This window comes from Marmota marmota, unplaced genomic scaffold (genome assembly GCF_001458135.2).
Source record: "Marmota marmota marmota unplaced genomic scaffold, marMar, whole genome shotgun sequence".
Lineage (NCBI taxonomy): Eukaryota > Metazoa > Chordata > Mammalia > Rodentia > Sciuridae > Marmota > Marmota marmota.
Window position 1 is genome coordinate 24845663 of NW_026000211.1, and position 27175 is coordinate 24872837.

General features: G+C 38.0%; 1 protein-coding gene across 1 annotated transcript in view; it reads left to right on the top strand.

Annotated features, from left to right (window-relative positions):
* The window catches only part of Sh3rf1 (SH3 domain containing ring finger 1), a 162246-nt gene that overhangs the window by 114585 nt on the left and 20486 nt on the right, over window positions 1-27175 (top strand). Inside the window, exons 4-7 of the mRNA XM_015486009.2 lie at window positions 6161-6463; window positions 10545-10655; window positions 23001-23188; window positions 24781-24951. Coding sequence (XP_015341495.1) covers window positions 6161-6463; window positions 10545-10655; window positions 23001-23188; window positions 24781-24951 — 773 coding nt within the window. The remainder of the gene's footprint in view (window positions 1-6160; window positions 6464-10544; window positions 10656-23000; window positions 23189-24780; window positions 24952-27175) is intronic.

Below are 27175 nucleotides of genomic sequence, written 5' to 3' on the forward strand. Positions count from 1 at the left end.
TCTCAGCAACTCAGCAGACAGAGGAGGAGGATCACAAGTTTGAAGCCAGCCTCAGAAACTTAGACCCTGTCTCAAAATAAAAAAAATTAAAAGGGCTGGGGACTAGCTCAGTGATAAAGCATTCCTGGGTTCAATTCCCAGTAAGACCCCACCCGCTAAATGTGGCTAATCCAAACTGAGGTGGGCTATAATAAGTACATGATACAGACTGGATTTCAAGGACTTGGTAACCAAAAAAGCAGTGCTGCTATCTCCATTTTTTATAGTGATTATATGTAGAAGGGATAATATTTTGGAGGTGTTGGGCTTAATTAAGTATGTCATTAAAATTAATCTTATCTTTTCTTTTTTATCCTTTTAAATGTGACTACTAGCAAGTTTGAAGTTATATGTATGGCCCATACAGTTGCACAGTACTAGTCCAGAGGCAGACTTTCCCCCCCTGATGATTCCAAGAGACAAATATTTTTATTCATTCGACAAATATTTACAGAGACCTAAATGGAGTTTTTGCCTAAGGGAGGCTTTTATATCAATTCTAAAAACCTCCAAGTAATCCTTTCAGTCTCTCAAGTTATTCCTCTTCTGTGGGTAAGTCTTGTATTATAAATGAAGACTGAGCTTGCCTTTTATATTTAGATCATCCAAACACAAAAGCTTTGTTACCTAAATTGCAGAGAAGAATAGAATACTAATGGGAATATAAATTCCACACTGCCAAGTTGTCAGAAGCATCTTGCAAAGGACCAAATATTTTCATTTCTGCTAAGAGGGGTGTAAAGTGGACACGAATTTCTATCCCATAGCATTAATCCATTGGTTTTCTTCAAAGTGTCTGATTTATCTGGGGAAGAAACATTCAACCTAGAAATGCAGTAAATGTTGAAATACAACATTTACAGCATAAAGGCTTTATAAAGGTACCATTTCCAACCAGTGAGGAAAAGATGGACCATTAATTCAACAGTGATAGGGCAACTGGTGGAAGAAACACAGCACTGTCCTTCTGTATTCTTTAAAAAAAAAAGCCATGCGGGGCTGGGATTGTGGCTCTGAGGTAGAGCGCTCCCTTAGCACGGGCTAAGCAGGTTCTATTCTCAGCACCACATAAAATAAAGAAAGAAAGGCATTCCTCCCTCCCTCCCTCTCCCTCTCCCCCCCCCTCCTTATTAAAAAACAAACAAACATGCAGTCATGTGGTTCAAAGGCTGAGGTATAAAGAGGAAGGAAGGAAGGAACCATTAAATACTAAGAGAAAAAGGTTTCCTTTTAAAAACAATCATGAAATAATATTTTTAAGTCTTGATGTTAAGTTGCTGTAATGGAAAAGATTGATAAATTTGAAGCAAAATATAATTTTCTTTACAAAAACATTAAATTAACAATATTTCTAGCTTAGACATGTATACACTCATATCTCACATAAAGAGTACTTTATATATTAAGAAGAATACCAATACAGAGAAGATGTGGAAAGAGGCAAATGCTAAAAGAGAAAATAAATGCTTAATCTCATTAATAAAATATAGTAATACGAACTAAACAATACAATATAGTTTCTTACCTTTCCAACTAATCGAGGCTTAACCAGTCCTTGGTAATACTAATGGAGTTAACAACGTGGGGAAACAAAGACACTGTCAGAAGTGATATAATTTGACTATATTCTTCAAAAAATACTTTAAGCTTACACTGTAGTAATATTAAATTCACTTTTGGGAACTTACCCCATGGATATGCTTGCATAAGCATGCCAAAATATATTAAATGATGACATCTGTATATAACAGAACGCCATGCCTGCTTCTATTGACATGGACATACGTCCATGAGCTGTTGTTAAAGGAGAGAATAGTATGTATGGCCTGGTTTCATTTGTGTTAAAAATTTTAAAAGTAGATGCATTATATGACATCTACATAGAAAATGTGTGGAAGGATTCTTTATGAATTGTTAAGTGCAAATACACCCCGGAAATGGGTTGAGAGGAGACAGTTGTGGGTAACTGGTTGAGACCCTTGAATTCTTCCCCCATAATATACTACACTGTTTATTTTCTTTAAAAAAATAACGAACATGTTCCTTTTTGAAAGTTTTATTTGCCTTTTATCAAGAAAAAAAACCCAATTAGTTTGGGGATACTGCAGTAGATTATAGATTAAAATATTTTCTTCTCAGGCCTATTATTTTTATTCTCTGGTATTCAAAGCTAGAGACCGATTCATCTGAAAAGCTTTATATGAAATAGTGAGTATTAAATGTAGATCTCATTAAAATTATTTTCTCTTTAAAAAATGTCTCTTGGGCTGGGATGTAGCTCAGTGGCAAAATGTCCACCTTACATTTGCAAAGCCCTGGGTCCCACCCCTAGTTCCAAAAAACAATAACAACAAAAGAACCCTACCCCCCCCCAAAAAAAAAGATTAAAAAAAAAGTTTTAAGTCTCATCTTTTAAAAAGACCACATTCTCTTTAGCAAAGAGGGTAGCCACATGCACAGAAAGCTTATTTTAATATTTCTTAAAATGTCTTATTGTTATTAATATTATTTTGTCAATTTTCTGCCATGTTTACTTAAATTTCTGATAACTCCCAAAGACAAATCTTTATAGATTTTCAGCTTCTCCTCAAAAAGGGACAAGAATTTTAAGATCAATAAATCCCTAGTCCCTGCCTTTAGCTCCAGTACACTGAATTTTACTTTGTATCAACCTAAGTCTTGCCCAAGTTCCTCATCAAATGCTTGGAAGTAGGTATTTTAGGGTACAAATTTATTTTGTGGTTGATGAGTACACTTTTAACTTTAAAGGTCACAGTTAGATAAATGTCACAGAAAGCTCATACCACTGAGCTCAAACAAACATTCATAAATGAATTTCATCAAAATCCTATTTAAAGCTGTCAGATCCTTGCTTTCCTGTTGTTACCAAAGGCTAAGTTACACTTACAACAAAAGCCTCTTGAGCTTCCACTCTGATTTACCTGAAGCTTCCACCTAGTCTTCACTTTACCATTTTCTCTGGAACTCATAAAACGAAGCAAGGGGCAATGTTATTCATAGTAACTTTTGCTGCTTCAGAAGAATTCTAAAGTGATTTTAAAGTGTGATGACATCCTACTAACTAATATTACTGACCCTATGTAAAAATGGAATGCAGAAAAAATACACTAGGTTATTAGGAATAGAAATAAAATAGGAAAATAAACTATGTGTAAAGTGATATTATGCATTGTACATGCGGAGAGCTAAAAGAGACATAAAAATCATTGGCTTTGACATAATACTCATTTTATTGATCAGGAGGCTGTGATCAGTAGAGAGGTAAATGGGCCATGTTAAGGTCACAGAGTTAGTTAATGGCTGTACTAGCCCTAGGATTGTGGTCTTCTGTCTCTCAGCGTGCTAATTCTACCATACGATGCTGTGGCTTCTGGTATATGCATGCATCTGCGTATAACTTTATTTTTGTAAATATATCCGCCTTATGGTCCTGAGGTTTTACTCCTAGATATGTACCTGATATACTCACATGAGTGCTTATGTCCACTAAAAGACGTGTACTAAATTATTCATGGCTGTATTTATTCTTAATATCCAGTCTATTGGAAGGAAGGAAAGGGAGGAGAAAATAAGAAAGAAAACCCAAACTTCAATCAGCAGTTGAATGGATAAATTATAGTTTATTTACACGCTGGACTGTTAACACAGCAATTGAAAACAACTGATTCATGGAGCAATATGGACAAATCTCAAAAAGCATATTGTTGTGCAAATGTAGCCAGACCTAAGAAATTATGGAAAGCATTTGTGTTATTTTTTTTAATGTGTGTTTATAAAGCTCCTTAAGGGCAGAGACTATTTCTCTACAGATCTCTAGCATCTAGCCTGTTATCCAGCATATAATAGATGCTCAATGTGTTCTTATTTTAATGGAGAGGATATGGTATAGAAAAAGACACAAAGGAAGCACCCAGTATTTTTATGAGAAAAAAATGGTAATAAATACAGGGAACAGTAATTTAATTCTCAGATATTTATATCAGAGGACAGTCTATGGAAACCAGAAATATTAACACAATATTAATTGTAAGTAGTGGTTGGCTGAGTTTGCTATTATGGTAATATTTCAAAGCAAGATCAGCTAATAGAGTTGATGAGTTGACCCCCAGATTAATCTAAACACCACATCAAGTAGATGCAGCAGTCTCCTCTGCGTGTTCTTGGCCCCTAAGGAAGAGGAAGTGTTCTTACACTCCCTCAAGTTTCTCACTCAACAGAGCAGGAGTGTCCAGTTGATTAGCCAGATTCTGGAGTAGAGATCAGGCTTCTTGCTTTGGAGGGTGTGTGCCTTGGGGGGAGATGGCATCATAAGGTAAGAAGGCTTCTCCGTCTCTTCCTTCAGCAGTGCTGGGTGCTCTGGCTTTCCATTTCATAGAGGTGATGAATTTGGGATGGGGAAAGGAAGTAACTCTGCAGCCTGCTTTGCTTCCTGTTTGCTTCAGACCCTGCCCGCTACGGCTCACTAAAGTTCCTGAGAGTTCTACTCTGAGGTTGGGGCCTCCCCCTCCATAATAACAAAACATTACCTTGCCTCTTTTGGGCATTTGGTTTCCTTGGAGGCCACCTAGAAGGTGGGAAACCTAGACTAAAGTAGGATTTATAAATTGTAGATTTCCTGGCCAAACGTCACTATACTGATTTAGTCGGGCCACCCTTTTATAGCAATTTGGTTCTTCATCCCTAAACACACACCACAAGAATCTTCACGATCCTTTCTCCTGCCATGGGTACGTCAGGCATTGGTAAGGTCTTATTCAACACTGCTGCCTGTTCTTCTTGAAAGTTTATCCCATTGAAAGACTCCTTGAAGAAGAAGAGATATTCCTGTTTGAAAAAAAATTATCCTTCCAGTTATGGTTCAGACAGGCCACCTGAATTCCAGTCCTCAGGGAGCCATAGGAACAAATTGTCAGTCAATTTGCAATCTTCTGTAGGAGCACCTGGGCTGTTGAGCTGCAATTAACAGCTTCCCGAGGAGCCTGGGTGTGCTTAAGCAAGTCTATTTTGTTAAATATTGACTGGCAGGATTTCCCTTCTAGTAGGGCGTCTCATCTGCAGGGTGAGAAGACATGGTCTGAAGAATTGAGGTGGGTAGGAAGAAAACATTATACTCTTTCATATAAAGGCATTGTGAAGTGCTGAGTGTGTCAATCTGAGATGGGAAAATTTCCTTTGTCCTTAATGTGACCTATGTTACCTTTTAACAGTTCATTATTTTTCACCTCAATTTTTTTTTTACAAGAGGTTAAGCAGTGTGCCCCGTGTTTTTTCATTATTGTAATATCTAGGTAAGTCATATGCAGCTTGTTATCATTAAAGGTTTCTGGAAATGTTTTATTTTTGCCTCAGGGAAAACAAAAAGCTAATGTTCTTTCCTTTCTTGCTGATCTTATCAGCCCAGTACATATGTTTTGACCCTCTCATACTTTGTTTTTTATGCTAGGACTTTTCAAATAGACCAAGTTAGCTTGCTGAGAGGACTCAAATTTCATGTCTTACCCTATTATGATTTAAAATTTGAGCACATGTGAAAATAACTGACAAAATGACATGACAAAAATATATCAAGAATTTCTACCGCCCTTTTTGTGGGGTCCCTCAGAGGCAGGAGGTTTTGTTTGTGAGCATGTGCATTAATACTGAACGGTTTTATTCTTTGTTGTCTTGCTCATTTTTGCCAAAGCCAACAGTTGTTCCCTCAATGTTCAAATTGAGCAAATGCCCAGTCATTACCGTGTAACAGGGTGATTCTGTCAAATACCTGAATACCCTTTTGGTTGTTCTCTAAATTTCGTCAGCGAGCTGAAATACATCTTCCTTTGTTTCTGGCAGATGTTAAAATTAGACCTTCTGAAAATTCTTAAAGAAAAAAAAAATTGTTTTTACCTTTTCAAGTCTTGCATTGGAATTATTCTTGATTTAATATCTACCTGTGACAGAAATACAATGAAATCCCAGTATCAGCAGGAACGACATCTCACGTGGTCAGAATGTAACTTGTATGTGCTAACTAGAAAGTGGTGACACTTTTTAACAAAAACCACGTTGACAGTGAATCTCAATGAGACTTCTCACGCTGGCTTGTTGGTTGCTTTTGTAGTTTAACTCGGCTGCTAAGCAGCTGATAGAATGGGACAAGCCTCCCATGCCAGGAGTTGATGCTGGAGAATGTACCTCAGCAGCAGCCCAGAGCAGCACTGCCCCAAAGCACGCCGACACCAAGAAGAACACCAAAAAGCGGCACTCCTTCACTTCCCTCACCATGGCAAACAAGTCCTCCCAGGCCGCCCAGAACCGCCACTCCATGGAGATCAGCCCTCCTGTGCTCATCAGCTCCAGCAACCCCACAGCTGCCGCGAGGATCAGCGAACTGTCTGGGCTCTCCTGCAGTGCCCCCTCTCAGGTAAAGCCTCAGAGAGGTATAAAAAAAGAGCTAGGTCACAAAAGGATCTATTTGCAAGCGTGTTTGTTCACTAGCTGGGAAGTACAATTTATTTCAGCTTCTGAAGTAATAGTTTACCTGGGACATGAAGCCTTTATTTTATTATTTTGGGTACCAAGGATTGAACGTGGGGGCACTTGACTTTTGTATTTTATTTAGAGATGGGGTCTCATCCAGTTGCTTAGTGCCTCACTGTTGCTGAAGCTGGCTTTGAACTTGTGATCCTCCTGTCTCAGCCTCCCGAGCTGCAACTTACTGGCATGTGCCACTGCATAGGTGAAAAAATAGAGAATGGAAAGTTAACTAGGAGTATGTCAACCCAGAACTACTAAGTCTTCTTCAGAGGAAAGATCAGAACTTACAAGATGGGTCAAATAATATCAGTTTCACTAAACAGTCACTCAGTTTTACAAAACCTTCTCATAGTGCTACTTTGGAAGATATTATCAGCTTAAATTTGATCTCTCCTCAAATTTAAGATGCTCTTGTTGAAACATAACATTTGCAGCTCCTTACATCTCTATAACTCACCTTGATGTTTAGACTTCCCAGTCAGAGTTGTAGATAAAAAAGAAGAGAAAAGATGGAAAGAAACATTTAATTTAAATTAGAAATAGGCCTATGGGTTATTTATTTATTTTATCCTCTACTGGGAATGGAACCCAGGGCCTCACACATGCTACACATGCACTGTACCACTGAGCTATATCCACAAGCCTTTTAAAATTGTATTCTGAGACAAGGTCTCTCCAAGTTGCTCAGGCTGACCTTGAATTTGCAGTTCTCCTGCCTCAGCCTCCTGAGTAGCTGGGATTATAGTGGTGCACCCTGAGCAAATGTGCTCTGCATTTTTTTAAAAGCTCATTATTCATCAATATTTGACTGTCTTAAAAATTAGTCATATAGCTAGGTGTGGTGGCACATGCCTATAATCCCAACTACTTGAGAGTCTGAGGCAGGAAGATTGTAAATTTGAGGAGGCAAGTCTCAGCTAAGTTAGTGAAACCATGTCTCAAAATAAAAAAGGACTGGGGATGTAGCTCAGTCGTAGAGTGCTTCTGGCTTCAGTCTCCACTATTGTGGGGAGGGAGGGGAGAAGCTGCATATAATTATTACGTTAATAAAAACACAGTTGACTGCAAACTTTCATTCATTCATTTGGTAAATGCTTATTGGGAACCTTATTATTGTACTCATCTAGGCAATGTGTACGTCAAAATACATAAGATATAGGACTTCCCTACCTTAGGCCTTAATTCTGGAGTATAAAATGAGCCTGACTGTGCACCTGCCTACATTCCAGTACTACTAGCTTTATCCAATTAGGTAATGGCTATATTTCTTCCAACTTAAAGGTCAAAAAGCTTAGTACCAGGTAAAGCCTGCCACATGCAGGAGAAATTTCTTTCTAGTCTTGGATTATTTTTTAAGATTCATGCAGATTTGACATTTACTTCACATTACAGCTTTGGGTTTTTAAAAATATATATAAATACAAGAGTATTTCCCCTTAAAGAAAAGAAATATATAGTAGTCCTGGTCCTTAAGAAGTTTACAGTTTAATAAGTTCCTGTATTGGATCACAGAATAAAAATTTACCACAGAATTTTTGTGTTCCTTGCCAGTTTTATTGAAAATCCTTTTCCCTTATCATTTATTTAACACTGCTTCTGTAGATTCATACTGTGTGTTGGGAGTTATATGCATCCACTTCTTGAGTGAGATTGTGCTGTTTTGACTTTTTAAAAAATGATTAGGTCGCACAACGTTTGATCTTCTTAAGGAAAGTAGGGCGCATACACACACACACAAACATGAGTGCAATGAAGGCAGAGGTCTTTTTTGTTTTTTGATAACATCCCATAGGGCAGACATTCAGTGAGCACACAATATTCAAATGAATGAATCAGTTGAAAAATGAATAGAGGATGGAACCATGTGATTTTAGTCATGTAACTAATCATCCCTATGTGAAAAACAAACATGAACTGAGGATCAGGGTGTGGAGTACTAAGTGAGGTGGACCTGGAAAGATTCAAAATGGAAGGTTTTTTTAAATAAGGTTCTGCAGGAAAAGGCAGTCAAGACAGGCATTCACTAATAGGAAGTTGACCCTGCATTTCCATCTTGTGATCCAGCAACATTTGCACAGTGAGGTTTTCTTGACATGAAAGACAGCTTCTGCTAAGAATGGTGACAGCAGTGAATGAGAAGAGCCTTGAGAGAATGGACAGGCATTTGGGGGAGTAGAAGAAAAATCAAAAGAGAAAGATAAATAGAGACTTTACCCCTTCTGCAGAGAGCTCAGCAGCCAGGTGTGAGCACATCTGCTCTTGCCACACCCAAGCTGGGAGTGAAGACTGTAAAAGTAGAGCTGTTTTGTTGTTTGGGTTTGAATAGCTTAGGAAACAAGGCTCTTTCTGTGTTCCATTAAAACACTTTCCCCTTCAGCCACCCCACCACTCCTCCCGTGCTGCAGTTCTGTTCTCAGTGGTAGCGCGTTGCCTCAGGGAGGAGTTATTTCTAGAAGAAGATGGGAAGTGTTTGAAGTGCTTCCCAGTTTCTCCCGCCCAGGTTTATAGAAAACCCCACTTATCTTGGGCACTGTGTACATTGGAGGGAACCACAGTCCACAATAAAGCATTGAGTATGTGTAGCATATGTGACATGCTCCCTCCTAACTGTGGAGATTATGGGAAATGGTCCATGGGAGGCTCTGAAACAGGGCTCAACTTTTCCTCTGCCCAGCAAAGGGCCAGTGTGCAGGTTTCAGTAAGGCCCATTGCTGAATCTGCCTTTGGCTATCCGCCTGGTTTCTGTCTTCCTTTCCTTACTCAGGCCCACCTTTACCTTCAGTTTTCTTTTCCTCTTATATATTATTTATTTAGGAGTGAACCCAGAGGTGCTTTACTGCTGAAGTACATCCTCAGCCTTTTTTATTTTTTTATTTTTTTTAATTTTGAGACAGGATCTCAACTAAGTTGCTCAGGGCCTTGCTAAGTTGCTGAGGCTGGCCTGGAACTTGCCATCCTCCTGCCTCAGCTTCCCCAGTCACTCAGATTGTAGGCGTGCATCACTGTACCTGGCTGGGATTACATTTTTATTATAAACCAAGCTTTCCCCCTGCCTTCTCCTCTCATCCCAGTATGGGAGATTGAATCCAGGGTCTCATGCATTTTAGGCAAGTGTTCTACTACTGAGCTCCATCCCCAGCATTTTTGAACCTAACGTTTTTGATGTATCATTGTTTCTTTGGAGAAACAAGATTCCAGTGAACTCCATTGCTTCTATACATGGTAGAGGAAAAAACAGTCTATTTCTTCAGGAACCCACCCCACTCCCTAATTTTTACAGCATCACACAGCACCATTGCATTCTGAGTTGGCCCTGCTCTGCAACATGAGTGAAATTGATCAAGTAATTGAACACAGGCAATGAAATGACCCGAATAACTCAATTTCTTTCTAGTAAATTAATCTTGGGCAGTATCCTAGACAAGACACCTTTGAAAACAACTAATTTGGCTTGATATTGTTCCTTTAAAGGTTTATAAATAATTGCCTGCTGTAGGCATGTCTAGGCAGCTGCATTTTAATTAAGCATCCCAACTGACTAGAAGTCATGAAAAATGATCTTGAAGATAACAAAATATTTAAGAATTTTTACCTAGATCCAACAATGGAGAGACAGGTGAGTGATCAGCCACAACTCACCTTAGCTGGTTCTTCCACAGAATTGTTAGCTTAGTGGAGCACCAGATGTCTGACCATCTGAAAGGGCAGTGTGACCCATGGTAGCAGGCAAAAATGAGGTAGCAAGTTGTTGTGAAACTAACAATAGCTCAGCTCTGTGCATACAATATTGTAGTGTCCAGCTTTTGTCACATGCCTCTGCAGTATCCAGTAAAATGCCTCGTATAAATTGGGTAATCAATTGGGTTGAATATACTGAAAAGAATTCTGCCTTCCCAAAATAACAAAAGGTACAGATTTTTTAAAAATGGGACCTCCTTCTTTTTAATAACTTGTGTTTTTCTTGGCAGGTTCATATAAGTACCACCGGGTTAATTGTGACCCCACCCCCAAGCAGCCCAGTGACAACTGGCCCCTCATTCACTTTCCCGTCAGATGTCCCCTACCCAGCTGCCCTTGGAGTGAGTATAGCTTCAATCTTTATTTTTTCTTTTTAGTATTTAGTCATGTAGATCTGGCACACTCTACTTCCTGTCACCTGCAGTTTATGCTGATACTTGCTGGGTGGGATGGATCCCTATCTTTAATCTTAATAACCTTAATCTTAATAGCCTTAGCTAATCTTACAAAAAAAAAAAAAAAATTAGAGAGTTTCTTGCTTGGAACCTGAACATTGTTTAAACAATGAGGATCATTGGCCTGAAGCTATTGGAAGAACTCTGAAAAACACATTTAATTTTATTACAGTTCAACCTGGTTTTCTGAAGGCTTGGCCTTTATTTCCCTAGAGTTTCTAGATCTTGCTTATTTCTTTTAAAGACACATTTATAGAAATACTTGAGGAGATAGATCCCAGAGGCTAAAGGGTTAGCTTTGAGTCACACGATACATTGATACCAACTCTGCATTTAGGATTCATCCTTCAGTTTCTCATCTAGTGTAGCAATAGCTACCTAAACATATTGACTGTCCTAGAAGGCTCCCTTAGATTGTGTTGATTTCCTTCTGAAAACCATCCTACAGGTAGAATAATCAGTAATTGCTTAAAAACATCTGAATGGGAGAAATTCATAGGGAGAATTAGAATCGCTGAGGGAGATGGATTCAGAGCAAAGGAACACTGGAGAGAGAATTCAAAGAATAAGCAAATGCAAAGACCTTAGGCAGTAGAGAGAATCAGTAGTCCCTGCTTCCTAAGGTTGTAGGCAGTTGAATTTCAAGAAACTGGCAACAGTGAGACACCTCTTGTCCGGGAACAGACCCTGGCTTGTACATTCAGACTATTTGTTCCAGCACTGGGTTGAATAAAGACAAAAACATCAGATCGCCACAGTTCTGGACCATGGCATCGCCCAATCCCCCCCCCACACCTGTGATTTGTGGTGATGCGCTTAGAGAAGCAGTGTAGCCTGAAGATGGAGACACGGACCTGGGATGGAACAGACCTGGTTTGAAGTTCAGCTTAGCCCCTTATTTGTTATATGGGAAAGTTACTCGGCCTCTTTATGCCTCAGTGTCCCTACTTGTAAACTGAGATTGATAGTGTGTATGTCACAGAACGAGATCATAGAGAGGGCTGGCTATTATTGGTCTAGCCCTCCACTGAGGACTGTTGCAAGGCGGGTTTGCAACATGTGCCACTGGTTTACCCTAAGAATGCCTTGGAGGGCCTGCCTCACTTTGTTATGGTTTCCTCTGCTCTCTGTAGTGGTGAGGGTTCTCAGCAGCTGGTTTGCCTTTAGGGTGTGGATTTTATATATGTTGTAAAGATTATGTTTTTCTCTGCTAGACAGTTTAGAGCCCAAATTTGTAGCCCTGTCCAGAAAGGCTTTCACAACCTATCAGTTAAAATGTTGACTCCTTCTGGTTTTATCGCCCTCAGTTTAACATTTGCTTAATTTTTCTTATCTAATATTTATTTTTCCCTGATACAGTTTATAAAGAGTTAAAAACTGATTTTGAAACAAGTACAAATAGAGTTATTACCTACCTTTTGAAAACTTTTTATAGAATTAAATATATTTTTATATTTAAATGGAGTTAATAATGTCCCATTAGAAGTTAAATTTTTATTTTTTTTAACGTTCCCTGGATGGTTACAACTTCCTTGATAGTGTAATTGTTTGGTGAAGGAGACTGTGCCTTGATTCATCTGGGGAGAAGATGAATTTCAGTTAACATTTATTAAATGTGGTTTCCATGAGAATCTATTAGCCCCGGATGTTTGACTGGAGCCAAATTTCATAAGCATCCTGCCCTCTAATCTCCTGGGGAGACTCTCCCCTTCCTTTCCCACCCCCAGTGCACACATATGACTAGTTGGTATTTCCATTTTAAGATGACCACTTTTCCTGGAAAATTCTAACTTGATTTCTTAAGGTAAAGAAAAAAAAAAAAGACTTTTTCATCTTAGAAAAATTAATTAGTGGAAAAGACCTAAGGCTGGCTGAGTTTCAGCCCTTGTGAGCTGAAAATTTTACAGTATGGTAAATGGCCAGTTCCTTTTAGCTGGGGGCCTACTCTAGAGCAAATCAATAGAACAGGTCACAAGAGAACATGAATATATAAAAATTAATTTATATTCAACCATGTTATCCTAGGATTATATAAGAAAGCCTTCATGCTAAGCAAGAGCAAGATTTATTAAACAGTATGTCTAGTGTGCCAATTCCATTTAATGAAAAACTAATTATAAACAGACTTGTCTGTCATCCCTGGAGATGTCTTGATCTCAGAGTCCCTGGTAGGCCGGCAGAAATGTTTCAGATTTAATATGTTACGTTTAAGTGGGAAAATCTCAGCAGCCTGTGCCCTCTGCATCTTACATTAATTGTGGCAAGTATTCTATTTAAAATCTGAAATAATTTCTGAAGACTTTTGAGTACTATCACAGCAATAGTATACAGCTCAGTAGAAAAGAAACCAGACTTCTCATGGTATGAATTATATGTAATAAATGTCACCACTAGAATAGGAAATGAAGATTATTTCCAGTGTTTTTTCATAAATTGAGACTTTTTAATATTTTATACAGAATGAAGTTAGGAGCATATGTCCCATACATTTCACATGCAACAGTTAAAATGTTAAATGTCTAACATTATGAGCAACGCTGGTATTCCAACTGTTGTGCTGATACATCAAACCATTAAGAGTAGTGAGGTTTTTTTGACTAATTTTGTGGGATGGGGAGGGTGGAGATCTTAGCCTTGTATCTTCTGTACACTGGCAGAAGAACATTTGGAACAAGTAATTAACAATCCCTGATCCTCAGTGCCAGTTGAGAGCTATGTTAGAGGCACAGTGAGTGTTCTCGTTCATGAAGCACTCAGGGAGGATCTCTTACCTTCTGGCTGCAGAGCCAAGTGCCAGCAATACAGAGAAGTGTGAGACAGTCTCTGACTTTACAGTTTCATGAATCATGACAATAGCTTCCATTTGTTGAGCTTCTGCTATTCTCTGGGTATGAATGGCAACTTACGTAAATCCTTTAAAATTTTATTCTGATATATACAACACCAAGATATACCCTGACATCATCACAAAAGCATGGAACACAACCCACTCCAATTCAGTCCCCAGCACCTGCCCCCGACTCTACCAATCCCTGTTCAAGCCATATACAGTTTACTTTTTAAAAATAGTGTCAAATTAGTGTCCTGTAGATAGACCTGATGCCAGAACCCACTATTCCACATCTATGCATGCACATAGAAAAGTTCAGTTAGGTTCATTCCACTATTCTTCCTCTTTCCCTTCCCTTCTTCCTCCCCATCAGTCCCCTTCATCTGTTCTCCTGATCTTTCCTTCAATTTTATGGAATTCCTCTCAATTTTTCCCCCTTTCTCTCCCTACCCCATCATTTTGGATTAACTTCCCCATATCAGTAAACATTCAACCTTTGACTTTTGGGGGCTGGCTTATTTCACTTAGCATCATAGTCTCCAGTTCCATCCATCCAATTATTAACTCTGTCTTGCAGATTGGTATATTAAGGCATAAAGACCTTCCATAATTTACATAATTAACTGGCTGGAAATATCTCTTCTTTCTTATAGATTAAATGTGGAATAATAAATTACAGTTTATGCATGCAGATGGTAATGCTGCTGAAATTGGTAGCACTGTTGACTTGAAGGAAGCATCTTCATGCAGTAGCTTGAACCATTCCCTCATCGACCACTGACATGTATCTTGAGTTCAGTACTTAGAAAGACGGGTTAGAGATGTTGATATGTATGGTTGAAAGTGGGTTGATTGGAAATTAGATGTTTAAAGAGAAATGATGGGATTGAAGATGTTAAATGGTATTTGCCCAAGAGACCCATTTTTTTGTACCTTGGGAAGTTTATGAAGAAGATTCATACATAAAAAGACAGTTGGAAAGGAAATGATCCTTTTATGGTCAGTTGAGCTTGTGCCTGAAACTCCAGCGCAGAGCACTTTACTGGTAAACTGGCTTACAGCCCTTGGCCCAGGCTTGATACCTACTGAAGGGTTTCCCTTATCCTTAGCCAAATCCAGATCTAACCGCTTTCTGGGCTGGTTGCATGAAAGGGCAAGAGGATGCCAGAAAGAAAGGACTTCACACCCACGTACTTGAACTTTTCACTCCCAATGTCAACTAGCAAATGAGGCCTGTCAGTATCTTGGAATACTGCCCTCAGAGAGAAGATGCCCCATTCCGTAGCTGCTCACTCTAGCAAAGGCGGGAAGTCAGAGACTGGCCTATGAGTCTGGACCAGGGTTGGAATTTGTCTTCTTTTCTGACAGCAAAACCCATGTTGCTTCTACAAAGCAAAGCTGTCTTTTTCAAAAATCAGGGTTCAGGAGAACAGACCCTGGAAATGGAAAAAGATGGCTATTAATTTCATATTAGCAAGCCTCCGCAAACAAAATGTGACCTGTGTTCTTAGCAGGTCTGTAGGAGTTTGTTTGTTTTGTTTTTGTCTGGTAGGGGAGAGTGCATCTTGGCCTCTGGTGCTTGGGCTGGACCAGACTGTGAGTTAATAGGCAGGTCTCCAGGTCTACTCCTGGTGAATGAAAGGCTATGGTTTTCTGTGTAGAAATTTCCAGTCTTGCAGCCTATCAAACTGCCTGAAGCACAATACACAGCAGATTACCTTTTGAACTTCCACATCACCAGAATATTTCAGTTTAGGTTGTTTATAAAGCAACCCACAGAACTTCCTTGTGTGTCCCAGCCCTGGATTGACTGAGCCGTATCATTTGACCAACCATACAGGGCCAAGCAGCATCTAGGAATCTGATTTTAATCAGTCTTTCTCTCTTGGTCTTATGCACACTTACTCAGTATTGTGTGAGTGTGGGGTGGGGGGAATCTGTCCAATTTTATTCAGAACATCTATGCTTGACTATGCTTCAACCACAAAAAGAGAGAACTGTATTTTCTCTTAGGTACAATCTCCAGGATCTTTCAGAATATCCTCTTTTATGCCATATCTTAGTGCCTAACTCATTCTTTGCAAGTGTAATGTACATGAAGCATTAGTTTACTGTATTTTGTAGCAATAAGATGTGACTTTTCTTTTCACATGGGTATAATGTGACATATATTTATATAAGGCTCATAGATTTTTTTTGGCTTTTTTTTTTTTCTTAAAGCCTATTTAGTGTAGCCTCTTTAAGATACAACAGATAAATTTAATTTCCTTGTTGAACACACGCCATTTGTCTTCTGCCTTTCCACAGCCATGCTGTTTTGAGACTGGGCTTGGAAATCAGGGTTTTTTTCCTACAGTTTCTCACTATATTACTCTATGTATAGTGCAGATTTGTTAGCTCACCCTCCAAGCCACTGAAGTATTACTATCTTTTGGTCATTCAGCTCCTTTTTGCTGAGTATTTTCACCAGGATTATCTTTATTTTTTAAAAAAAAAATTATTTATTTATTCAAATCAGTTATACATGACAGCATAATGCTCTTCGATTCATAGGACACAAATGGAGCACAATTTTTATTTGTCTGGTTATACCCAAGGTAGGGTCATACTATTCATGCAATCATACAGATACCTAGAGTAATATGTCCGTCTCATTCCACCATCTTTCCTGCCCCCATGCCCCTCCCCCCTCCTCTTTGCCCTATCCAAAGTTCCTCCACTCATCCCATGCCCCTGCCCTGGATGTTATCAGAAAACATTCAGCCTTTGTTTTTTGGCGATTGGCTTATTTCGCTTAGCTTGATATTCTCTAACTCAATCCATTTAGCTGCAAGTGGCATAATTTTATTCTCTGTTAATGTTGAGTAATATTTCATTTTATATCTATACCACAGTTTCTTTATCCATTCATCTATTGAAGGGCATCTAGGCTGGTTCCACAGTTTGACTATTTTGAATTGTGCTGCTATGAACATTGATGTGGCAGTGTCACAGTAGTATGCTGTTTTTAAGTCCTTTGGGTATAGGCCAAAGAGTGGGATAGCTGGGTCAAATGGTGGTTCCACTCCAAGTTTTCTAAGGAATCTCCATACTACTTTCCAGATTGGCTGCATGAATTTGCAGTCCCACCAGCAATATATGAGTGTGCCTTTTCCCCCACATCCTTGCCAACACTTATTGTTGTTTGTATTCTGGAGTGGGATGAAATCTTAGTTTTGATTTGCATTTCTCTAACTACTAGAGATGTTGAACATTTTTTTTATATATTTGTTGATCAGTTGTATGTCTATTCAGCTCCTTGGCCCATTTATTGATTGGGTTGTTTTTTGTGTGTTTGGTAGGTTTTTTTTTGTTTTGTTTTGTTTTGGGTGTTAAGTTTTTTGAGTCCTTTATATATCTGGGAGATTAGTGCTCTATCTGACATGCATGTGGAAAAAGTTTGCTCCCAAAATGTAAGCTCTCTGTTCACCTCATTGTTTCTTTTGCTGAGAAGAAGCTTTTTAGTTTGAATCCATCCCATTTATTGATTCTTTCTTTAAAATATTAATTGTAGGTGGATACAATACCTTTATTTTATATATTTATATGTAGTGCTGAGGATCGAACCCAGGGCCTCACATGTGCTGGAAAAGCACTCTACTGCTGAGCCACACACAATCCCAGCTCCCCCATTTATTGATTCTTGATTTTATTTCTTGTGCTTTAGGAGTCCTGATAAGGAAGTCAACGCTTAATCCAACATGATGAAGATTTGGGCCTGTTTTTCCTTCTATTAGGTGTAGGATCTCTGGTCTAGGTCCTTGATCCATTTTGAGTTGATTTTTGTGCATGTTGAGAGATAGGGGTTTAGTTTCATTTTGCTGCATATGGACTTCCAGTTTTCCCAACACCATTTGTTGAAGAGGATCCAATGTATGTTTTTGGCGCCTTTGTCTAGTATGAGATAACTGTATTTATGTGGATTTGTTTCTGTATCTTCTATTCTGTGCCATTATTCTTCATATCTGTTTTGGTGCTGTTTTTGTTAATATACCTTTGTAGTATAGTTTAAGCTCTGGTATTATGAGGCCTCCTGCTTCACTTTTCTTGCTGAGGATTGCTTTAGCTATTCTTGGTCTCTTATTTTTCCAGATGAATTTCATGATTGCTTTTTTCCGTATCTATAATGAATGACATTGGGATTTTCATTGGAATCACATTGAATCTGTATAGCACTTTGGGTAGTATGGCCAGTTTGACAATGTTAATTTTGCCTATCCAAGAGCATGAGAGATCTTTCCATCTTCTAAGGTCTTCTTCAATATCTTTCCTTAGTGTTCTGTAGTTTTCATTGTAGAGGTCTTTCATCTCTTTTGTTAAGTTGATTCCCTAGTATTTTATTATTTTTGAGGCTATTGTGAGTGGGATAGTTTTCCTAATTTCTCTTTCAGTGAATTTATCATTGATGTATAGAAATGCATTTGATTTATGGGTATTGATTTTATATTCTGCTACTTTGCTGAATTCTAGAACTCTAGAAGTTTTCTGGTAAAGTTTTTTGGATCCTCTAAGTATAGAATCATATCTTCAGCAAATAATGATAGTTTGGGTTCTTTTTTTCCCTTCATATTCCTTTAATTTCTTTTTTCTATCTAATTGTTCTGGCTAGAGTTTCAAGGACTATGTTGAATAGAAGTGGTGAAAGAGGGCATTCTTCTCTTGTTCCAGTTTTTAGTGGGGAGTGCTTCCAATTTTTCTCCATTTAGAATGATGTTGGTCTTGGGTTTAGCAGAGATAGCTTTTACAATGTTGAGATATGTTCCTACAATCCCTAGTTTTTCTAGTGTTTTGAATATGAAAGGATGCTGTAATTTGTCAAATGCTTTCTCTGCATCATTGATATAATCCTATGATTCTTATCTTTAAGTCTATTGATGTGATGAATTACGTTTACTGATTTCCGTATGTTGAACCAACCTTGCATCCCTGGAATGAACCACACTTGATCATGGTGCACTCTTTTTTTAAACATATTTTTGTATGCAATTTGCCGGAATTCTATTGAGAATTTTTGCATCAATGTTCATCAGGGACATTGGTCTGAAATTTTCTTTCCTTAATGTGTCTCTGTCTGGTTTTGGTATCAGGATGATACTAGCCTCACAGAATGAGTTTAGAAGGGTTCCTGCCTTTTCTATTTCATGGAATAATTTGAGGAGTATTGGTATTAGTTCTTCTTTGTAGGTCTTGTAGAACTTGGCTGAGAATCCATCTGGTCCCAGGCTTTTCTTGGTTGATGGGCTTTTGATGGCATCTTCTACTTCCTTGCTTGAAATTGATCTGTTTAAATTGTGTATGTCCTCCTGGTTCAGTTTGGGTAGATCATATGCCTCTACAAATTTGTTGGTGTCTTTGAGATTTTCTAGTTTACTGGAGTATAAATTTTCAAATTAGCTTCTAATTCCCTTCTGTACATCAATAATATCTATTGTAATAATTCCTTTCTCATCATGAATGTTAGTAATTTTAGTTTTCGTTCTCCTTCTTTTCATTAGGGTGGCTAAGGGTTTGTCAATTTTATTTAGTTTCTCAAAGAACCAGCTTTTTGTTTTGTCAATTTTTTGAATTGTTTCTTTTGTTTCAATTTCACTGATTTCAGCCCTGATTTTAATTATTTCCCGTCTTCTTCTTTTGGTGTTGGTTTGTTCTTTTTCTAGAACTTTGATATGTAATGTCAGGTCATTTATTTGTGGACTTTTTCTTCTTGTAACGAATGAGCTTAATGCAATATGCTTTCCTCTTAGCACTGCCTTCATAATGTCCCAGAGATTTTGATAAGTTGTATCAGTTCTCATTTACCTCTAAGAATTTCTTTATCTCCTCCCTTATGTATTCTGTTTTCCATTTGTCATTCAGTAGCATATTTAAATATTATTGGAGTGGCTTAGATTTTTTTATTTTATCCTTGATTTCTAATTTCATTCCATTATGGTCTAATAGAATGCAGGGAGTATCTCTATTTTTTTTGTATTTGCTGAGACTTGCTTTGTGGCATAATATATGGTCTATTTTGGAGAAGAACCCATGTGCTACTGAGAAAAAAGTTTATTTGCTCTTTGATGGATGGAATATTCTATATACATCTGTTAAGTCTAAATTTTTGATTGTTTTATTGAGTTCTATAGTTTCTTTGTTTAGTTTTTGTTTGGAAGACTATCCAGTGGTGAGAGGTGTGTTAGAGGCACCCAGTATTATTGTGTTATGGCCTATTTGATTCTTGAAGTTGAGAAGAGCTTGTTTGATATACATAGCTGTCCTGTTGTTTGGGGCATAGATCTTGATGATTGTTATGTCCTGTTGATGTATGATTCCCTTGAGTAGTATGAAATGCCTTTCTTTATCCTTTTTTGCTGACTTTAGTTTAAAGTCCATTTTATCTGATATGAGGATGGAAACCCCTGCTTATTTATATGGTCCATGTAAATGATATGTTATTTTCCCATCCTTTCACCTTGAGTCTTGTGGATGTCTTTTCCTGTGAGGTGAATCTCTTGAAGGCAGCATATTGTTGGGTCTTTTAAAATTTTTTTTCCAATCTTCTAGTCTATGCCTTTTAATTAATAAGTTTAGACCATTCACATTCAGGGTTATTATTGAAATATGGTTTGTATTCCCTGTCCTTTTGGTTTATTTTTGGTTTTTAACCTGACTTGGTTTCTCCTTTGATTGGCCTTTCCTTTAGTGTAGTTCCTCCCTTTGTTGATTTTCATTGTTGTTTTTCATTTCCTCCTCCTGGAATATTTTGCTGAGGATGCTCTATAGTGCAATTTTTCTTGCTGTAAATTCTTTCAGCTTTTGTTTATCATGAAAAGTTTTCAGATCATATCAAATCTGAGGCCTTATTTTACTGGATATAAGATTCTTGGTTGGCACCCATTTTCTTTTAGAGCTTGGTATATGTTGTTCCAGGATCTCCTGTCCTTTAGGGTCTGGGCTGAAAAGTCTGCTGAGATCCGAATTGGTCTCCCCCCTATATGTAATCTGATTCTTCTCTCTTCTGGCCTTTAAAATTCTATCCTTATTCTGTATGCTAGTTATTTTTATTTTAATGTGCCTTGGTATAGATCTGTTGTAATTTTGTACATTTTGTGTCCTGTAAATCTTTTGTATTTGATTTTCCAATTCATTCTTCATTTTCTGATATTATTTCATTGAAGAGATTGTGCATTCCTTTGTTTTGAAACTCTGTGCCTTCCTCTATCCTGATAAATTTTAGATTTGGTCTTTTGATGCTATCCCATAATTCTTAGATGTTCTATTCATGGTTTCCTACCACCATCACTGTGTGGTCAACTTTATTTTATATTTTATTGTGTGTTTGTGTGTGTGTGTGTGTGTATATGTATATATACTATATGTACATATACATAAATCAATTAGTATAAATATACATATATACAAACACACATATACACACACACACACTTGATTGTGTATTTTGTCTTTATTGTCTGAGGTTCTGTCTTCCAAGTGATCTAGTCTGTTGTTGATGCTTTCTAGTGAGTTTTTTAATTTGTTTTATTGTTTCCTTCATTTCATTGATTTCTGTTTGTTTGTTTTTTCAAAATCTCTTTCTTTCTTGAAGTAGTCTTTTGCTACCTGTATTTGCTGTCTTATCTCTTTGTTGGTGTGATCAATTTTTGCCTTTTTTTGCTCTCTTAGGTCATTCTTTAATTCCCTGATCATTTTAATTATGCACATTCTGAACTTCTCTGTCATTTCATCTACTGTGCTATCAATGGATTCTATTGTTATAGTATCTTGGTTTGTTTGGAGCGTTTTCCTCCCTTGTTTTTCATGTTGTCTGTGTGTCTTCCTCTCTTGCACTGTGAATCTGAGGTATTGCAGTTTCTACCCTATAATCTTGTAGTGTCCCTGCAGGTTAGGAATACATCACCTTTATGGGGGAGATCAATGTTTAGAGCACCCACGGCAACTAATATGCAACCATAAATCAATTAGCTTCTATTTAGACAGTTACAGTTTTGCCCCAATAAACAGAAATGATGAGTATGATTATCTTCTAGCATATAGTCAGTCGGGTTTCATAAGAGTTTATAGTTTCTAGTGGTGGACAGAGAGAAGGAGGGAGTAGGATGTGATGTTTATGAGGTAGGATGTGAGAATATAGAGGTATTAGATTACAGAATGAGTGAAAGAGGATCATCAACAGAAGTTGGCTGTTAGCAGGAGGAAAAAACAGAGAGGTAACCCCTGAGCAAGGCTCCCTGTTGCTTTTGCAACAGGATGGTGACTGGTAGTACACCTAGTAGAGATAATCTGGTGCAACCTGGCCCATAGGGACCTTAGGGATGGTCTTCCAGGACCTGGCTGTTGTCCTTAGGTGGAACGACCATGTCCCTAGTTAATAGATGAAGTACATGTTGATGAGATTCAAATTTTTATTCCAAAAAATAGAAACAAAATGACTTATGAGCTATGTTTAGAAATCACTAAATTTTTCTCATCAATATGCTGATGTATAGAAGCCATTTGTGCTAGGTAGGTACATCTATTAGTCTCCTTATTTCTCTTCTGATTCAATTTTTACGATTAAGGGCTTCAAAGATTGGGGTAGGGGGTGGTGGGTTTTCAGGCAGTGCTTGTTTTCCCAGGAGTTTCAATATGCAGACCCTAGAGAATCATCTGGAGTTTATAAATCAGAAAGTAACAATTGCTCCATTGATTTTCAAAAGACTTGGAGTCCTGTAGGCAGAACCCCATTAGGCTGTGCCCATAAAGGAACGAGCAGCTTTTCACTGGTGTGCTTGTTAAAGATTACCAGCCTTGATAGTCCTAAATTTCAAAAGCTAGCAGAGTTAAGAAAAGAATAAGCCAAAGTAGCAACAATGGCCCAGTGACTGTGGCACGCTATTGTTTGGGCTTTTTGGAGACCAAGCATCAAAAGAAATTTTCTTTCAAAGGAATGATTTGAGATATAATGCCGCTAAATTGTTTTGTGTTGTGTTTAAGTTTCAGGTTACAGAAACAATCACAAATTAATTCCTAGCAAACAGCATGACATAGCTGCCCCCTCAACAGGCATTTGAATTCTGGTCCCAGTTTGTACTTTAAAGTGCTATTAATCTTAAAATTACACGGCATCATTTCTTTATTTTTTCCCCCTTTTTCCTCTTTCCTCTTTCCAAGAGTGATTACTTACCTGTTTGGTAAAAACAAGTTGCTGTGGCTTTAAGATGAATTTTTAAAGTGGGTCTCCTAAGAGGCAGCCTGCTGGTTCTGCTCTGTATGGATTCCATTCGAATCTTGTATAAATTTCTGGTGCCTTTTCCCTCCCACCTTCCATAGCAGATGTTAATAAATATTTTGTTGTCCCCTCCTTTTCTTTTTTTCTATACTAGACCATGAATCCTCCCCTTCCACCACCCCCTCTCCTGGCTGCCACTGTCCTCGCCTCCACACCACCAGGCGCTACTGCTGCTGTTGCTGCTGCTGCTGCTGCCGCCGCTGCTGCTGGAATGGGACCCAGGCCTGTGGCAGGATCCACTGACCAGATTGCACATTTACGGCCTCAGACTCGCCCAAGTGTGTAAGTGAGGATGTCATTTATTACTGCTTAAGTATTCACTTAAAACTAAGCCTAAATAGGAGAGGTAGAAACACACCTTTCTGATATGAGCTGCTGACAGGCTTATGGCCCACCAAGTAGTTTGTGTTCTGCAGACCTCTGCCTGGTCATGCATATAATTAGGAGACTGCTGAAACAGAATGAGCCTAACACATCAGCGTGCTAGGCAGCTCTCTTGCTGTGGAATGGCCTTTCACAGTTAGGGAAACATGCCGTTTTCTTCTTTCTAATAGCAAACGTGTGGGGAACTGCCTTTTTTTTTTTTTTTTTTTAAATAACTCCTGTTTGAGCTTTTGGTCTTGCTTTTCATTCCTTGCAGTAGGGCATTAAGAAACAGGAAGGTGTTCCACACAAATCAGATCTAGGCGGATGCTAACACATAATAAGAGGGAGTTGGGAAGAATAGAAGTTCATTGGATTAGACAAAGGGGAATGAAGGGAAGGGAGGGAGGTTGGGAATAGGAAAGACAGTAGAATGAATTGGACATAACTTTCCTATGTTCATATATGAATACACAACCAGTATAACTCCACATCATGTACAATCACAAGAATGGGAAGTTGGACTCCTATGTATAATATGTCAAAATACACTCTACTGTCGTATATAACTATAAAAGAATAAATAAAAAATATTTTAAAATATATGTTAAAAAACAAATCAGATCTAGGTATAAAGAACTCTACATCCCCAGCAATAATTATCCAGAAAAGTCTATTATTCTGTCCAGAGTTTATTAGTGGCAGAATGCAATAAGATTTTTACAAATCCTGATTGTTCACAGCACCAGTCAGAACTGTAGATTAGTTTGAGTATCTTATTTTCAGGTGTTGATAGGCAGAATCACTTTACATTGTGGGGTTGTTTTGTACTCTCTATGACCTAGACCTTCTTTTCCTCTGAGTTTTTCAAATGCAATCTCCTTCCTGGCTGAGCATATACAAACAGGTGCAGCCCAAGCCTCTAGGTTGAGCTTGTGTTTGGAAGGCAGCATATTGTGCTTCTCAATGGGATTTTATACCATATGTCCTCATTTGAGGCTATTTCCCAAGTCTATCAAGTGCCATTTGAAGTGCCCAGTTTTCCCAGTGGGAACCTAATCCATAGCAGCACATAAGGCACTCTTAGAAACAGCATTAAAGGGCTGGGGTTGTGGCTCAGTGGCAGAGGGCTTACCTAGCATGTGAGGCACTGGGTTCAACCTCAGCACCATAAATAAATAATAAATAAATAAATAAATGTACATCAACAACTAAAAAATATTTTTTAAAAAAGAAACAGCATTAATTCTGTTACACCATACAAATACCATTTGATGGATACTTTTCCACGCTGGGAGGAGAAGATCTTGGCAAGGAAGGCCTGTAACTCCATTTAAAATGTAAACAGCAAAATCTCTTTCAAGGGAGACTTGTGAATGCTACTTATAGATTAAAAGTTTGTGCTTTCAGTAACATTTGTACAACATTCAAGATGTTGTAACAAACAAGAGTTTTGAGCACCTCGGTGTATGTCTGTTAGCCTGAGATCAAATGTTTTCTTCCTATTCTAGGTATGTGGCTATCTACCCATACACTCCCCGGAAAGAGGATGAACTAGAACTGAGAAAAGGGGAGATGTTTTTAGTGTTTGAGCGTTGCCAGGATGGCTGGTTCAAAGGGACATCAATGCATACTAGCAAGATCGGGGTTTTCCCTGGCAATTACGTGGCACCCATCACGAGGTATGGTTTTGAGTAAATGGTTTACTAAGTTCTAAACAGAACAGCTTTGTTCTTTCCCAGGATTTCCAGCCTGTTCTTATTTCTTCTCACATTATAATTGCCTGTTACATAGCCAAAGTTTTTAAAATCCATATCTATATCTGCTAAAACCCCTTTTAATGCTAAGATCTTAGCTTACTTTTCACATGGATATGTGTGAAATTATAGGTTTCTACCAATAAATATACTGGGTTGGAAGTTATTTTCTTTAATTTATATGTTAGAAGACTCAACTGTACCCTTTTCAGTTGTTTTCCTACTAGAAAATAAAAGGAATAATGTTTGAAATAAGAGCTATGTTATTAATACTTTTCTGTTTATATAATGCCTACTATATACCAGGCATGCTGATTTCTAAACCCATTACATTTATCAACTCTCAGTCCTTAAACACGTCATTGATGTAGTTACTGTTATTATGCCCCACTTAATAAGTGAGGAAATTGAGGCATAGAGAGATCAAATAACTTGTCTGAGATGACACTGAAGAAGGTCTCAAGCCCATACCGTGTGGATCTATATCCAGTCATTAACTGGGCAATTACCTGTGAATTCTTAGTCAGAAATAAAAATGCCTTAAATATGGTGTTGATCCATTTTAAATAAGAGCAGTTTTGTTCCCCAGGGGACATTTAGCAGTAACTGAACATAATTTTGATGGGCATTTGGTCACAACTGAAGGTGTGGGGTGCTGATGGCATTTAGTAGGTAGAGCCCAAAGATGCTGTTCCATCCTGCAGTGTGCAAGACAGCCCCCACCTCACCCCACAGGAATAATCTGGCCCAAAGTATCATAGAAATCCTATTAAAGAATGATAGGACTTTATATATGTAAAATTTTTCTCTATTTTATTTAAAGATAATTTACCTTCTGGTCACTGAGGAAACTATTCTCAGGAACTAAAGGAAATGACCAGTAATTAAATCAACATGGAAGAAGCCCCAGGTTCTGACCACTGGACTTTTAATAATAGTCTAGGTTTAACTATGTTAAATCATTCTTCAAATGTCCTGATTTTAAACAAATGACTTAATGAACTGACATGTTTGTCAGCTGTTGGCCTTGATTTATAGGTTGGCTAGCAGCCTAATCAAATGAAAATCACTATTGTTGCAGATGGTGACAGAATGTTAGCTTTAATTTGACTTGCAAATTTTTAATCAATATAAACCTTCTATTCTGTATATGTTAAAATCGACATTCAGAATCCAGCCCATCCAGAAAATGGCAGATAAAACCTCCTTGGTGCAAAATAATAATAATAATAATAATAATAATAATAATAATAATAATAAATAAGGGAACTACAACAAACAACAGTAAATAAATGAAGTTGGTCAAGCTGAGATTCAAAAACAGATTATTATAAGTCTGTTTAACTCTGGAGCAATTCTTGCTTAGAATAAGTGCTCTCTGAGTCATCATGATAAATAAGAAGTATGTTTGTGCTATTAAAATACCCTATCAGAGAATTGCTCTAAACAGAATGGTCATTGTCTAAATGATTTTAGGAATATAAAAAAAATACATTATACAAAATCACTTTGTTCTTAATATAATTACATTCATAGGAAATAAATTTGTTTAGAGCTAGCCGTACCCGCCAAAATATGCAAATACTGAAGGAACAGAAAAGTCCCATTTTATACTGGACCTACCTTCAAGGAACTTTCACTGCGTCATCAGCATTAGCACGGGATTTATTTCTAAAAAGAGAATACACCACATTTTGTAATCAAGGGCGAAATTAAATTAAAGATACACTGTGTTGAATATAGAAACAGAACAAAGGAAGGAATCTGCATGAAACAGTGGAACCATAAGATCTTAAACTTGGACCCCAGGCAAGACTTGTGGAAATGATGGGATTTGTGCTGGGTCTTGAAACAAATGAGACTGAAATTGGTCAAGAGCAGCCAGAAAGGTCATTCCCAGAATGTGTGCATACGTGTGTGTGCGCGCACAGACACTTGAGTGATGTGTCCGAGGCAAGTAGAGAGAAGGTCAGAAGCTGTGGAAATGAGGCTATTTAAGGGAATACACCTGGCTTGTCTGGTAGGTGAAAGCAGGAGAATCCAGGACGTTGGAAGTCAGTGGGATGCTTGGTTTGTGACATGGAAAACCGAACCCAGCAACTGTATATTCTTGAGCAGAGTGTGACGTGTTGGTCTCTGGTGACTCAGA